Source organism: Suncus etruscus, chromosome 17, assembly GCF_024139225.1.
Source record: "Suncus etruscus isolate mSunEtr1 chromosome 17, mSunEtr1.pri.cur, whole genome shotgun sequence".
NCBI lineage: Eukaryota > Metazoa > Chordata > Mammalia > Eulipotyphla > Soricidae > Suncus > Suncus etruscus.
Window position 1 is genome coordinate 45724663 of NC_064864.1, and position 13860 is coordinate 45738522.

Below are 13860 nucleotides of genomic sequence, written 5' to 3' on the forward strand. Positions count from 1 at the left end.
GCCGGCTGTGACCAAAAAAAACAACAAGAAAAAAAATCAACCAGAGCGGTTGGGGAGAAAGCATGGAGGTAGGGCGTTTGCCTTGCATGCAGGACGGTGGTTCAAATACCGGCATCCTATATGGTCCCCCAAACCTGCCAGGGGCCATTTTTTAGCATAGAGCCAGGAGTAATCCCTGAGTGCTGCTGGGTGTGACTCAAAACAAAACATAACAAAACAAAACAAAACAAAACAAATATATATATCACCCAGGGCCGGAGCAGTGGCTCAAGCAATAGAGGCACTTGCCTCTACCCCAGCATCCCATATGGTCCCCCAAGCCAGGAGTAACCCCTGCGTATAACCAGGTATGGCCCAAAAACCAAAGGAAAAAAAAAATCACCCAAATGTCTTCCCTATTTTGGACTTAGTATGACACACAAAGACATCTTTCCAGTATTCTCTTGAGAAAATAGATGGGATTATTGATACTTCTGGTATATGCTGAGAATAATCCATTAATAATAGTGACAATCATGTAATGATTCATGAAGAAAGCTTCAAGTAGTTTAAGGAATTAAAACTAAGATATAGATTTGACAAAGACTTGCAAAGAAAATGAAGAAAATGTGCTATTTATTCAAAGATCAGTCCAGTCCATTCTAGTTTTTTTGTTTTGTTTGTTGGGTCACACCCAGCAGCACTCAAGGGTTATTCCTGGCTCTGAGCTCAGAAATCGCTCCTGGCAGGCTCAGGGTACCATATGGGATGCCAGAATTCGAAACACTGTCCGTCCTGGGTTGGCTGTGTGCAAGGCAAATGCCCTCCCACTGCGCTCTCTCTCCATCCCCAGTCCAGTCCTTTCTGAACCATCAGCAAAATGACAGGACAAAAGTGATTTAAGCTTTTTAATGGCTCATAGGAAGAGTAAGGACAGCTGCCAAGACAGAAATCAAGAAAGGAAAAGCAACAAAGTGGAAACAAAAGAATGTGATTGAGGAAAGAGGCCCCAGGTGAAAAGAAGCTGTGTGGAAAGCCTAAGTAAATACATTAATAAATAAGCACAATGCGAATTATACCCATAATGCATGTCATACTCTAGCCTAGGATCTGTTCCTCCTTCCAAACATCCACATTTGTCATATTACCCTTGAGTCACAAAGGGATACTTCGGAGAAAGCAGCTTGTAATTTCTTTTATTTTTTTTTTTTACAGAAAATCACATTCATCGTAAGGTCTTTCTATAGTACCTTGTTTATTTGCTAGGTACAGATAAGTATCTATTTCTAAGATTCATAAAATTGTGTTTCCTAGAATGTCTGTGGAGTCAGGTCAGGCAGACCAGCCTTCAGTGCTATCTTGTTAACACATTACACCCATCTTGCCTCATCCAAGGCCCCTCAATAGACACATGTCACACTTTCCTTTTGTTCCCAGGTGTGCCAAATACTATTGTAGATTACTGCATGCACAAGACATTCCACTTTAAAAGAGAGAGAGAAAAGGGGAAATATAGAAACACTTAGTCCCAGCTCTGTCACACATGAGACTCTATACCAAGTTGTAAATGTGTATTACTATTACTGGGAATGTCTGGCAAGGCTTACATCTGGAGATAAATCAAGTTTCCCCATCTGCTGTGTTTGCCTCTTCCACTCAACATTAATTTTTTTCAATTGTTTGTGAGATCAACTGAATAACTGTTGAGAAAATGTAAAATGATAGGCACAAAGGGAATGAGGGATGTAGCAAAAGTCATCTTTGGATTTCATAACTCTGAAAGCTCATTTCTCCACTTACAAAATAGTTCCTTTTGTGATTGAATGGTATCTCCTGAAGGTCCTAAATCAGATTCTATTTCTGACTTAATATTATTGCCCATAATATACAGCATTTTATAAACACTTTTCATTTTATAATAAACTTTTTTTTTTTTTTTTTTTTGGTTTTTGGGCGGTGCTCAGGAGTTACTCCTGGCTGTCTGCACTGAAATAGCTCCTGGCAGGCACGGGGGACCATATGGGACACCGGGATTTGAACCAACCACCTTAGGTCCTGGATTGGCTGCTTGCAAGGCAAACGCCACTGTGCTATCTCACCTGGCCCTATAATAAACTTTTAAAACAGAAATTACTTACCTCCATGAGTTCCATGGGGCTCTGTTTACCACAAATAGAATAGCAATGTTAAAACAAAATGTCAAAGTTCCACATTCCCATGAGTCATTAATGGAAATCACAGAGAACATGAGAAACAAATTTTAGAGAAAAGTTTTGAGATCTTATAAACAGAAAACACTCTGGCAACAAAGACTCCTGTAAAGGGTTTGTACCCATCACTTGGTAAGAAATTCATAGAATAGCAGCACTGTGAGCTATTTCAGTACGACAAAAAGGAGTCTCAGGCACTCCTGCTTTTCTTGATCAAATACAATTTCTTCCACTCCTACAGACAGCAGGGCTTAAAATAATGTAGTGCTGAACACATTCCAGTGAAAGGTATAAAAGACCTCAAGGGTAAATTATGTCTCTTACCTGATATTAACCAGTGCATGGGTCACTTTGCTAGCTGCTTCTTTCCACTGGCCTGCATTGGTAGAAAGCCTCAGGACTGAAAAAAAAGAACAAAGATCAGTCAGACCCCTCCTTGGAAACACAAACACAAGTAATGAAGACACCTCTAAAATTAGCTCTATTAGAATAACCAGAGTGTAAGTCAATCTCATCTTCATCCTAAGCTTTCTAAAAAGTGCATGTGTATATATACATCTATATTTCATATAATTATCTATAAGTAATGGAGTTGGAATTAAAAGTTGGAGGAGGGGGCCCGGAGAGATAGCACAGCGGCCTTTGCCTTGCAAGGAGCCGATCCAGGACCAAAGGTGGTTGGTTCGAATCCCGGTGTCCCATATGGTCCCCCGTACCTGCCAGGAGCTATTTCTGAGCAGACAGCCAGGAGTAACCCCTGAGCGCTGCCGGGTGTGGCCCAAAAACCAAAAAAAAAAAAAAAAAAAAAAAATTGGAGGAGGGCTGAGTGACAGCACAGAGGGTAGAGTGTTTGCTTGAATGCAGCTAACCCGAGTTTGAACCCTGGAATCCCATCTGATCCTCCCAGTCTGCCAGAAGCAACACGCAGACCCAGGAGTAACCTTTGGAACACCACCAGGTCAGATCCCGCCCCTTCTCACCCCCCCCCCCAATTAAAACCTGGAGGAAATTACTCTAGAGCCTATAGTCAGGTATTGTGGTCATTTATTGCTTGTTTTGTTTTTTACTTTTTGGGCCTCTCCAGTGGTGTTTACAGCTTATTCCTGGCTTTGCACTCAGAAATTACTACTGGGTGTGCATGGGTGGAGGGATGTGGGGAATCAAGCTGGGTTGTACTCATGTAAGTCAAGTACATTATCCTCTGTTGTATTGCTCCAGCCCCTCATTTTTGACCCTTTCCAGCCCTTTCTAGTTAGTAGCCATTTTTACCTGGAAGGCTTAAGTGAAAATTAAATAAATTAATATGTATAACTCTTAATCTAGTGCATGGCACATAGTAAATGGCATAGAAGTATTAACTACCACTAGTTTTAGTAGGTTGTTTTCAAAACAAATGAATGAACCCAAGACCTTCCCTGCTGAAGAAAAGAAGAGCTTAATGAACTGGAACCAAATATGTGTGGGTCAGAGAATGTTCAACAAGCTGGAGCACAAACTTTACAATGCAGGAGGCCTGCAGTCAGTTTCTGACAATACAGTCTCAGTGCTTAACTAGAGGTGACCTCTGAGAAGAGATCAGAGAATAGCCCCTGAGTAATGCTGGCTGTGCCCACCCCACCCCCCAAAAAAAAAAAAAGAAAAGAAAAAAAAAAGAACTATGCAGATAATTTGCATAAGAACTTCATATCCGAAGACTATTACTACCCACCCAGGATTCTACTAGTAAAATAGAGTAGCAGCAGCAGCAGCTCTCTCAGAAATAGAGCCTATAATGACAACTGGATAGAAAAAAATTCATCTTCTTTTGCTCTATATCTGTTCTATAAATATCTCACTTTTTATAAATCCATACAATTTTATGATCTGAGGAGTCAGGAGACTTAACAAAACCTTGATATTTTCAGTGTTGCTTTTCTAATTCACAAGATTTAGTACAGGAGAATTTGTTATGGCTACAACTTAGAGCACTACAGTCTGAACTCAGGTTTCAGATCATGTGTGTGCAAATTTATTCATGTAATGAACAAAATCACTTCAGCAGACCAGCCATATTGCTTTCAACTCAATTATAAAATATATTCAGTTGCATCTGTTTTTTACTAGATCCTCTAGTACAGGGGTCTCAAACTTGCGGCCCTCTGTACAACATTTTGTGGCCTGCCGCCAGCCTTCAAATATCACAGTATTCGTAATTATTCACTTACCGAATAGTCGCAATAAAAATCGCATTAGTAAGAAAAAAATAGCATTAAACATTCGCATACCCCGAGCAGTTCCGTTCAGGGTATGCAAATATTTAATGCAATTTTTTGCGATGTTTTTCTTACTAATGCGATTTTTTATTGCGAATATTCGGTAAGCAAATAATTGCAAATACTCTGCGCCTAGCGCAGACGTCATTTCCACTGCTCCTGCCCGCTGTGCATTATCGAAGGCTTAAGGGAGAGAAGTTTATTACAGAATTAGATTTTGTCATACCTTCATCATGACTTCATCAAAGCCTGCAGTGAAGAGAAAGACTGATGACAAGCACAGACAATTTCAAGGGAAGTGGGAGATGCAGTATTTCTTTGTTGAGCACAGGGGCATCCCCACATGTCTTATTTGCTCAGAGAAAGTTGCAGTGCACAAGGAATACAACTTGAAACGCCATTATTCAACTAAACATGCTGAGGAATGTGCAAAATATCAAGGAAATGAGAGAGCCAAGCGGGTTGCCAGTCTTAAAGCATGTCTAATGAGGCAACAAGATTTCTTCAAGAAAGCAACCAAAGAGATTTGCATCAGTCGAAGCTAGTTACATGGTTAGTGAGATGATTGCTAAGGCAGGGAAACCATTCACAGAAGGAGAGTTTGTTCAAAAATACATGTTACAGGCTGCAAGTATTATCTGTCTAGAAAAGTAAGGTCAGTTTAGCAAAATCAGCCTTTCTGCCAACACTGTGGAGAGAGCATTTCTGACATGTCAAGTGACATTTATCATCAACTGTGTGAGAAAGCCAAATGTTTTGATGCATACTCAGTTGCTCTTGACGAGGGCACAGATATAACAGACACTGTGCAGCTCACAATTTATGTCCATGGTGTTGACTGCAATTTTGAATTGACAGAGGAGCTGCTCACAATAATTACAATGCATGGCCAGACCACCGCTAATGAGATATTTCAGTATCTGTGTGATGCCATTGAGAATGCAGGTTTGCCATGGAAGAGGTTTGTTGGAATAATAACCGATGGAGCGCCATCGATGACAGGGAAGAAAAATGGACTGGTGGCACTTGTTCAAAAAAAACTTGAAGAGGAGGGTGTAGAGAAGGTCACTGCTCGTCACTGCATTATCCATCACCAGGCCCTTTGCAGTAAATGCCTGCCATGTGACAATGTGATATCTGTTGTTGGGAAATGCATCAACCAAATCAGATCCAGGGGCTTAAAACACAGAAAGTCCTGTGCTTTTTTAGAGGAAATAGAGTCAGAATATGGAGGTACGTTGGCTCAGCAGGGGAAATGTCCTGAAAAGATTTTTTTGAGTTGAGAGAAGTGAAAGCCTTCATGGAGAAGGATGGGAATACTGTTTCTGAGTTGAGTGATCACAAATGGCTCATGGACTTAGCTTTTCTTTTCTTTTCTTTTTTTTTTTTTTGGGTTTTTGGTTTTTGGGCCACACCCAGCATTGCTCAGGGGTTACTCCTGACTGTCTACTCAGAAATAGCTCCTGGCAGGCACAGGGGGGACCATATGGGACACCGGGGTTCGAACCAACCACCTTTGGTCCTGGATCGGCTGCTTGCAAGGCAAACTGCCGCTGTGCTATCTCTCCGGGCCCCAGGACTTAGCTTTTCTTGCTGACATCACACATAAGCTGAATGGACTAAACAAGATGTTACAAGGCCCGGGGCAGCTTATCAGTGCTGCCTATGACAACCTGAGAGCATTCTCCACAAAACTTGTGTTATGGAAATCCCAGCTCTATCAGACAAACCTTTGCCATTTCCCAGCCTGCAAGGAACTTGTGGATGCAGGCATACCATTCAGTGGTGAGAAATATGTTGATGCTATTTTTAAGCTAGCGAAGGAATTTGATCACAGATTTGCAGACTTCAAAAAGCACAGAGCCACTTTCCAAATTTTTGTGGCCCCCTTTTCCTTTGATGTGCAAGATGCCCCTCCTGTGCTACAAATGGCCCAAAAACACACCCCCAAATCAAACATATCTGTCAAAATACTCAGCGTAATACTTCATATTTTTAGTAACATAAGGAACTAAACTTCCATAAACTATAAGCGCTTTGGCTTTCATTTCAAACACAGAAAATATATGATATAGCTTAATCAATTCGTGTTCACATCTCCCCACTCATGCCAGTATATGGCAGGTGTCCTGGTTTTAAAAAAAAGTCTTACAGTGACATCTTTCTATAAATCTATTTTATGCTATTATGGAAAACATCAAATTTGAAATCTACATTGTACTGAGCATGCCTTTTTTTTTTTTTTTAACCACATCTGGCAATGCTCAGGGATTACTACTGGCTCTGTGCTCAGGGATTCTAAGAGGTTGGAGCTGTTCGATATTAAAATGCTCTCCGTGGTAATTAAAAAGAAAAACTTTTATTTTTTACTTTTAGGCCACACGGGGTGGTGATCTGGGGTGATCCTGGCTCTGCTCTCAGGTATTAATCCTGGCAGTGCTCAGAGGACAATATGGGATGCTGAAGACTGAACCCAGGTCATATGCATGTAAGGAAAAATGCCCTACCTATTGTGATATTTCTTCTCGTCCCTCTCTATGATAAACATTGGCCTTAAGGTTTAGATAATTTTGAATCAACATACTATTCTGCACTGAAGATAAATAACATAATAGGGGAAAGCTTTGTGTGTCCCAGTTCTACTGTTAATAGGATTTGGTGGAAGTTCTGAGCCTCAATTTTCTCACTAACAAATTATATTTACAGGTTTTGAAATTAATTCGAGGTGAAGTACTTGGCACATAAAAACTTTACTTTTAGTTTACTTGGTTTTTGGATCATACTCTCTGGATTCTCAGGGCTTACTCTTGGCTCTGCACACAGGAATCACTCCTGGAGGGCTCAGGGATCATATGGGATGCTAAGAATGAAACCCAGGTCAACCTCAAGCAAGGCAAATGTCCACCTGTTGTACTATCACTCTGGACCCTAATTAAAGTTCTATAATAACAATGTCTCGCAAGAGAGATAATACATGGGCTAAGGCACTTTTCTTGCATATGAGAGACACTAATTGATACCTAGTACAATCGCTCCTAAGCACTACCAGGATTGATCCCTAAGCACAGAGCCAGGAATAGTTTCTAAGATCACCAGGTTTTATTAAGTCAGGTCAAGAACGACGTTTAATATAAGATACTTTGGCTCCATAATACATGCTTTATAGTTTTTGTTTTTGGGTCACACCCGGCAGTACTCAGGTGTTACTCTTGGCTCTGCACTAAGAAGTTGCTCCTGGCAGGCTCAGGGGACCATATGGGATGCTGCAATTCGAACCACCATCTGTCCTGGATTGGCTGCGTGCAAGGCAAACACCATACCACCATGCTATCTCTCAAACCCAATAATACAAGCTTTGATAAAAACTTATGAAGTGGGGCCAGAGAGATAGCATGGAAGTGATGCTTTTGCCTTGCTTGCAGAAGGTCAGTGGTTCGAATTCCAGCATCCCATATGGTCCCCCGAGCCTGCCAGGAGCAATTTCTAAGCTTAGAGCCAGGAGTAACTGCTGCTGGTGTAAATAAATAAATAAATAAATAAATAAATAAATAAATAAATGAATGAATGAATGAATGAATGAATGAATAAATAAATAAATAATGAAGTATCTATCTGCAGACAGTCTCTGAGCATAAGAGAGCACATTTTATTGTGAGATCAAGGATTCCAAATGGCACTGTTGCCAAGATAAAACTCAGAGTCCCCTAGCTGCAAGATAGGTAATCTAGGAGCTGGAGTGATAGCACAGTGGGTAGGGTATTTGCCTTGCTCCATCCTAGGCTCCATCCAGGCATCCAATATTGTCCCCCAAGCCCACCAGGAGTAATTTCTGAGTTTGGAGCAGGGAGTAACAACTGATTGTCTTCTGGTGTGCCCCCCTCCCAAAATAAGATAGGTGATCTACCACTAAATTATACCCAGGCCCCAGTGTTTAGAATTTTACTAAATACATTGTTTATACCTCAAAAAATCATACACACACATACACACACACACACACACACACACACAGTTTTTCTTTTCCTATCAGAAGTTTTTTCATTCTTTATCTAAGAGAAACTGAAACATACTACTATTATTTGACGGGTCTTATTTCGTGAAGTACTTTGATTTTCTATTTGTGCCTTCCTTTTAATTCCCTTGATAAATATGCACTTTCCCAAATACTTCTATTAAAAAAAATAAAAACAATAACTGGGGCCAAAGTGATAGCACAGCAGGTAGGGAATTTGCCTTGAATGCTGTCGACCCAGTTTCAGTCCCTAGCATCCCATATGGTTCCCCAAGCCTGCCAGGAGTAATTTCTGAGCACAGAGCCAGAAGTAACGTCTGACTACTGCCAGGTGTGGCCCAAAAATGGAAAGAAAAAAAAAATTCCTTCACTACAAATTTCTTTCCTTTCCTCACTAAAAAGCAACTTTACTGAGATGAAATATGAGAGAAGGAAAAAACTTTTATTCACTTATAACTGAGCCTCAAAAACTCTGCCTCAGAGAGGCTAAAGAAAAAGTGTAGTGGTTAAAGCACTTCTTTTGCATGTGAACAATGTGGGTTCTATCCTCAGCGCTCCAGATAATCTCCCCATCCCTTCTGGGTGATCCAGAGCATAAATAAATAATGAAGTATCTATCTGCAGACAGTCTCTGAGCATAAGAGAGCACATTTTATTGTGAGATCAAGGATTCCAAATGGCACTGTGTGAACCCTGACATTACTGAGTGTGGTCCAAAGAAAAAACAAACAAAAACCTCTCTGCTCTTTATTCTCAAAAATTATACATTCTTGGGGCTAGAGCAGTGGCACAAGGGGTAAGGCATCTGCCTTACCCAAGCTAGCCTAGGACGAATCTAGGTTTGATCCCCAGGCGTCCCATATGGTCCCCCAAGCCAGGAACAATTTCTGAGCACATAACCTGAGTGTTACCGGGTGTGGCCCAAAAAACAAAACAAAAAAATCATATATTTTTGATATATGGACATTGGTAAAGCCAGACAGAAGTAAACAACACCAAGGTACTTTGAGCATATCGAACCAATGGAAGTCTGGGCACCTCCAGTTATGGCCTCCTTCCTTCAATTATTCCTCTACTGATTTAAAAATTAAGCTCTATGGCTGTAGCAATAACAACGGTTAGGGTGTTTGCCTTGCACACATTGACCTGGGTTCAATCCTTGACATCCATATGGTCCTCTGAGCCTGCCAAGAGTAATTTCTGAGCGCAGAGCCAGGAGTAACCCCTGAGTGCCACTGGGTATTGCTCAAACACAAACAAAAAATTAAGATCTATTTTTTAAAAACTGGGTGGGGGTGGGACCAGACTGATAGCACAGTTGTAGGGTGCTTGCCTTGCATGCAGCTGACCTAGGACAGACTTGGGTTCGATCCCCAGCATCCCTTATGGTCCCCCGAGCCAAGAGTGATTTCTGAGCACATAGCCAGGAGTAACCCAAAGGTACTGGGTGTGGCCCAAAAAACTGGGAGGGGGGCGTCGGAGCTGGAGCTATAGCACAGAGAATAGAGTATTTGCCTTGCATGTAGCAGACCCGAGTTTGATCCTCAGCATTCATGTGGTCCCCCAAGCCTGACAGGAAAACAAAACAAAACAAAACAAAAAACAAGAAAAATTATTTTGGGAGTGGGGGGGCACATCCAACAGTGCTGGGGGCTACTCCCACTTTAGTACTCAGATACTGCTTCCGATGGTGCTTATGGGGGTGTCATGCAGTGCTTGGATCAAACTCCAGACTGCTGCATGCAAAATAATGGGCTCCAACCCAGTGAGATATCTTCCAAGTCCCTCAAAAGAAACTTTTTTCCTTTCTCCTAAGCAATATTTCTTTCCCACTATCTATTCCTATTCTTCTACTAGGCTGTTTCTTTCAAATCCCCTTAACTTATCTCATGATACAGAGAGAAGAAAAATGTCTGCAGGTGGGGAATGGGGAAATGGGAGGTGGGGTCTGCGGGTTAGAAAGAAACTAGGGACATTGGTGGCTGGAAATATGCACTGGTGAAGGGGTGGGTGTTGAACACTGAACAATGAAAACTCAATCATGAACAACTTTGTAACTGTGTATTTCATAGTGATTCAATTAAAAAATTCATTAAAAAGGAAGACTCTTAAAGAGTTATAAAGAAACTTTCAGGTGACAGATAAGTTCATTATCTTAACTGTAGAAATAGCTTCATGTTTATATATATGTCAAAATTCTTTTTTGGGGGTGCTTAAGATTTTTGTTTTTTATTTTTTAATATATAAAATCTTTTTTTTTTTTTTTTTGGTTTTTGGGCCACACCCGGTAATGCTCAGGGGTTACTCCTGGCTATGTGCTCAGAAGTTGCTCTTGGCTTGGGGGACCATATGGGACACCGGGGGATCGAACCGCGGTCCGTCCAAGGCTAGCGCAGGCAAGGCAGGCACCTTACCTTTAGTGCCACCGCCTGGCCCCTATATAAAATCTTTATTTAAGCACCATGATTACAAGCATGATTGTAGCTGGGTTTCAGTCATAAACAGAATACCCCCTTCACCAATGCAACATCCCCACCAACAAGTCCTCCCCACGTCAAACTTCTTATAAAAAAACATACACGGGGGTCAGAGAGATAGCATGAAGGTAGAGTGTTTGCCTTGTATGCAGAAGGACAGTGGTTCAGATCCGGACATCCCATATGGTCCCCAGAGCCTGCCAGGAGCGATTTCTGAGCATAGAGCCAGGAATAACCCATGAGCACTACTGGATGTGACCCAAAAAAAAAAAAAAAACACAAAAAAGAGCATACACGGGGCTGGAGAGATATCATGGAGGTGGGGCATTTGCCTTGCATGCAGATGGACAGTGGTTCAAATCTTGGCATCCCATTTAGTCCCCCAAGCCTGCCAGGAGTGATTTCTGAGTGTAGAGCCAGGAATAACCCCTGAGTGCTGCCGGGTGTGACCCAAAAATAACTGTAGACATGGAAGCTGGTTAATTTTTGAAACTTTATCAAGTGATAAAGCTCGAAAATAAACAAACAAAAAATCTGTACACATGGGGCCAGAGTCATAGCACAGCAGTGTAGGCATTTGCCTTGCACAGAGCCAGTGCAGGACAGAGCCTGGTTCGATTCCCAGCATCCCAGGTGATCCCCAAAGCCTGCTAGGAGCAATTTCTGAGCGCAGAGCCAGGAGTAACCCGAGGCTGCCAAGTGTGACCCAAAAACCAATAAATAAATTATGAGGCCGGAGAGATGGCATGGAGGTAAGGCGTTTGCCTTGCATGCAAAAGGTCAGTGGTTCGAACCCCGGCATGCCATATGGTACCCTGAGCCTGCCAGGAGCGATTTCTGAGCATAGTGACAGGAGTAACCCCTGAGCACTGCTGGGTGTAAACCAAAAACCAAAAAAAGAAAAACAATTAATATATTTGTTTTAAAAAAAAAAAACTATACACATTGAGAAAAGTTTGTTTTATGTCAATTTTATTTTTTTATTTATTTTCTTTTTGGGCCACACCCAGTGATGCTCAGGGGTTACTCCTGGTTTTGCACTAGAAATTGCTCCTGGCTTGGGGGACCATATGGGATGCCGGGGAATCGAACCACGGTCCGTCCTAGGCTAGCATTTGCAAGGCTAATGCTCTACCGCTTGAACCACTGCTCCGGCCCCTATATCAATCATATTTAATATAAATAAATAGAGTGAGGAGGTGTTTATAGGTAATTAGACTGGTTTTGTGTCAGTGCAATTTACAAAAATCTTTCCTGACCTTTCAAACTCTAGAAAGGATCAACTAGATTTCTAGCTCACATTTCCAAAGGTGAATGACCATTTTCAGAAATAAGTTATACTCACTATACTTGCAGAGTGAAATTTCTGTCAGCCAATCACCCAAAAGTTTTATGAAAAAGACTTTAGATAATGTTCACTTCCTCTTGTTAGTTAGGCTAAAAATACATAGGTACATTAAAACTCCTTAAAATCCTGTACCTTTTCAAATCACACAATGTTCCTTTGGGATTCAATCTCTTCTATTTGTCGCTGTCAATTCCCGCCTACTCTTTTACTCCGATCTCACAGGTAATTCACTTAATCCACAAATTTCCTTTTTCTCTATCTTTGTTTCATTTGAAAGGTGGGGGATAAAAGACATGTTGTAGTGTCCAGGGGTCATTCTGGTGGTTCTTAGCTGGTCATGGGTTGTGAAGAATGAAATCCAGGACTCCTGCATGTAAAGCATGTGCTCCTGTCCTTTCAGTTACCTCCCCCGCGACCCTGCTTCTCTGGTTCTCTATCTAAAAGAAGTTCACATATACCTTCCTGTTTCCTGAGAAGAGGAAGGCATTATATTTCTTTTGGGGAGAGAAAGTGGTCATATTTGGCAATGACTGGGGCTACTCCTGGCTCTGTGCTTGGGGTCATTCCCTGTGGTTGTAGCGATCAAGCCAGGATCAGCCAAATACAAAACAAGCACCTTAACCATTTTAACTATCTCTCCAGTCCCTACATTTCTATGCCAAACAAAAAACCAGAGGAAAGTTTTTGTAGTCTTTCCCTTCAATATCTCAAAATCAGACAACTGGATGGGGAATAAAACATAAAAAGAAAAGAGAACTTACCCATGGAGTACAGGTTGTCAAAGCTCTGGTGCATTCGAATAATCTCATAGTAGAGTTCATCATAGCTGCTGGGGGTGGGCAGGAAGGTGTCCCCATAAGTGATAAACATATTAAATAGGTTCACAATCTAAAAACAAACCCAAAAGAGTTCATGTATAAGCATCAAGTTATGAAAATCAGAAATATTTGTTTGTTTTGGGGTCACATAGCAGTGCTCCAAGCTTACTCCTGAGTCCATACTCAAGGATCACTCCAATCATTCCTGGCAGTACTCAGGGGACCTTATGTAGATTAACAATCAAACCCAAGTCAACCAGTTGCAAGGCAAGTAACTTTTCAGCTATAATCTCTCCAGCCTGAACAGAAATGAACTAACTTCAAATTTTTAGAAATTTTACAAACTTGTTGGTAAAAATGAATAATACTGAGCTGGGAATGCAACTTGGGGGTAGAGCATATGATTTACTCTTGTGAGGCCTGAGTTCCATCCCCAACACTGCAAAAAGGAAAAAACAAAGAGGCCACTTTTAGAGTGCAAACATACTTTAAATAAATTATATTAAAATTAAGGTAACACTTAAACTTATCACTCCAAAATATATTCTGTCACTATTATTTATGCTTTAGATTGACAATTTTATATTTGTGAGGTAAGAATATCACAAAATGGTGTGTTAACTACAAATATCTTCCTAACTCTACTATTCAATGATGCTAGCTTCAAATTGGCCAAGATGGTATTACCATTGGAAATTAGCAATTCTATGATGCTTTTCCTCCAAATACATTACACATTTATAAACACCCAAAGTAATTCTGTG

The 13860-nt window shown here is 41.1% G+C and overlaps 1 protein-coding gene across 1 annotated transcript in view; it reads right to left on the minus strand.

The window, feature by feature from the left end:
• Positions 1-13860, minus strand: part of ARMH3 (armadillo like helical domain containing 3) — a 252387-nt gene that overhangs the window by 99011 nt on the left and 139516 nt on the right. Inside the window, exons 22-23 of the mRNA XM_049790854.1 lie at positions 13040-13166; positions 2514-2589 (exon numbers count right to left, since the gene is read on the minus strand). Of these exons, the coding sequence (XP_049646811.1) occupies positions 2514-2589; positions 13040-13166 (203 nt within the window). The remainder of the gene's footprint in view (positions 1-2513; positions 2590-13039; positions 13167-13860) is intronic.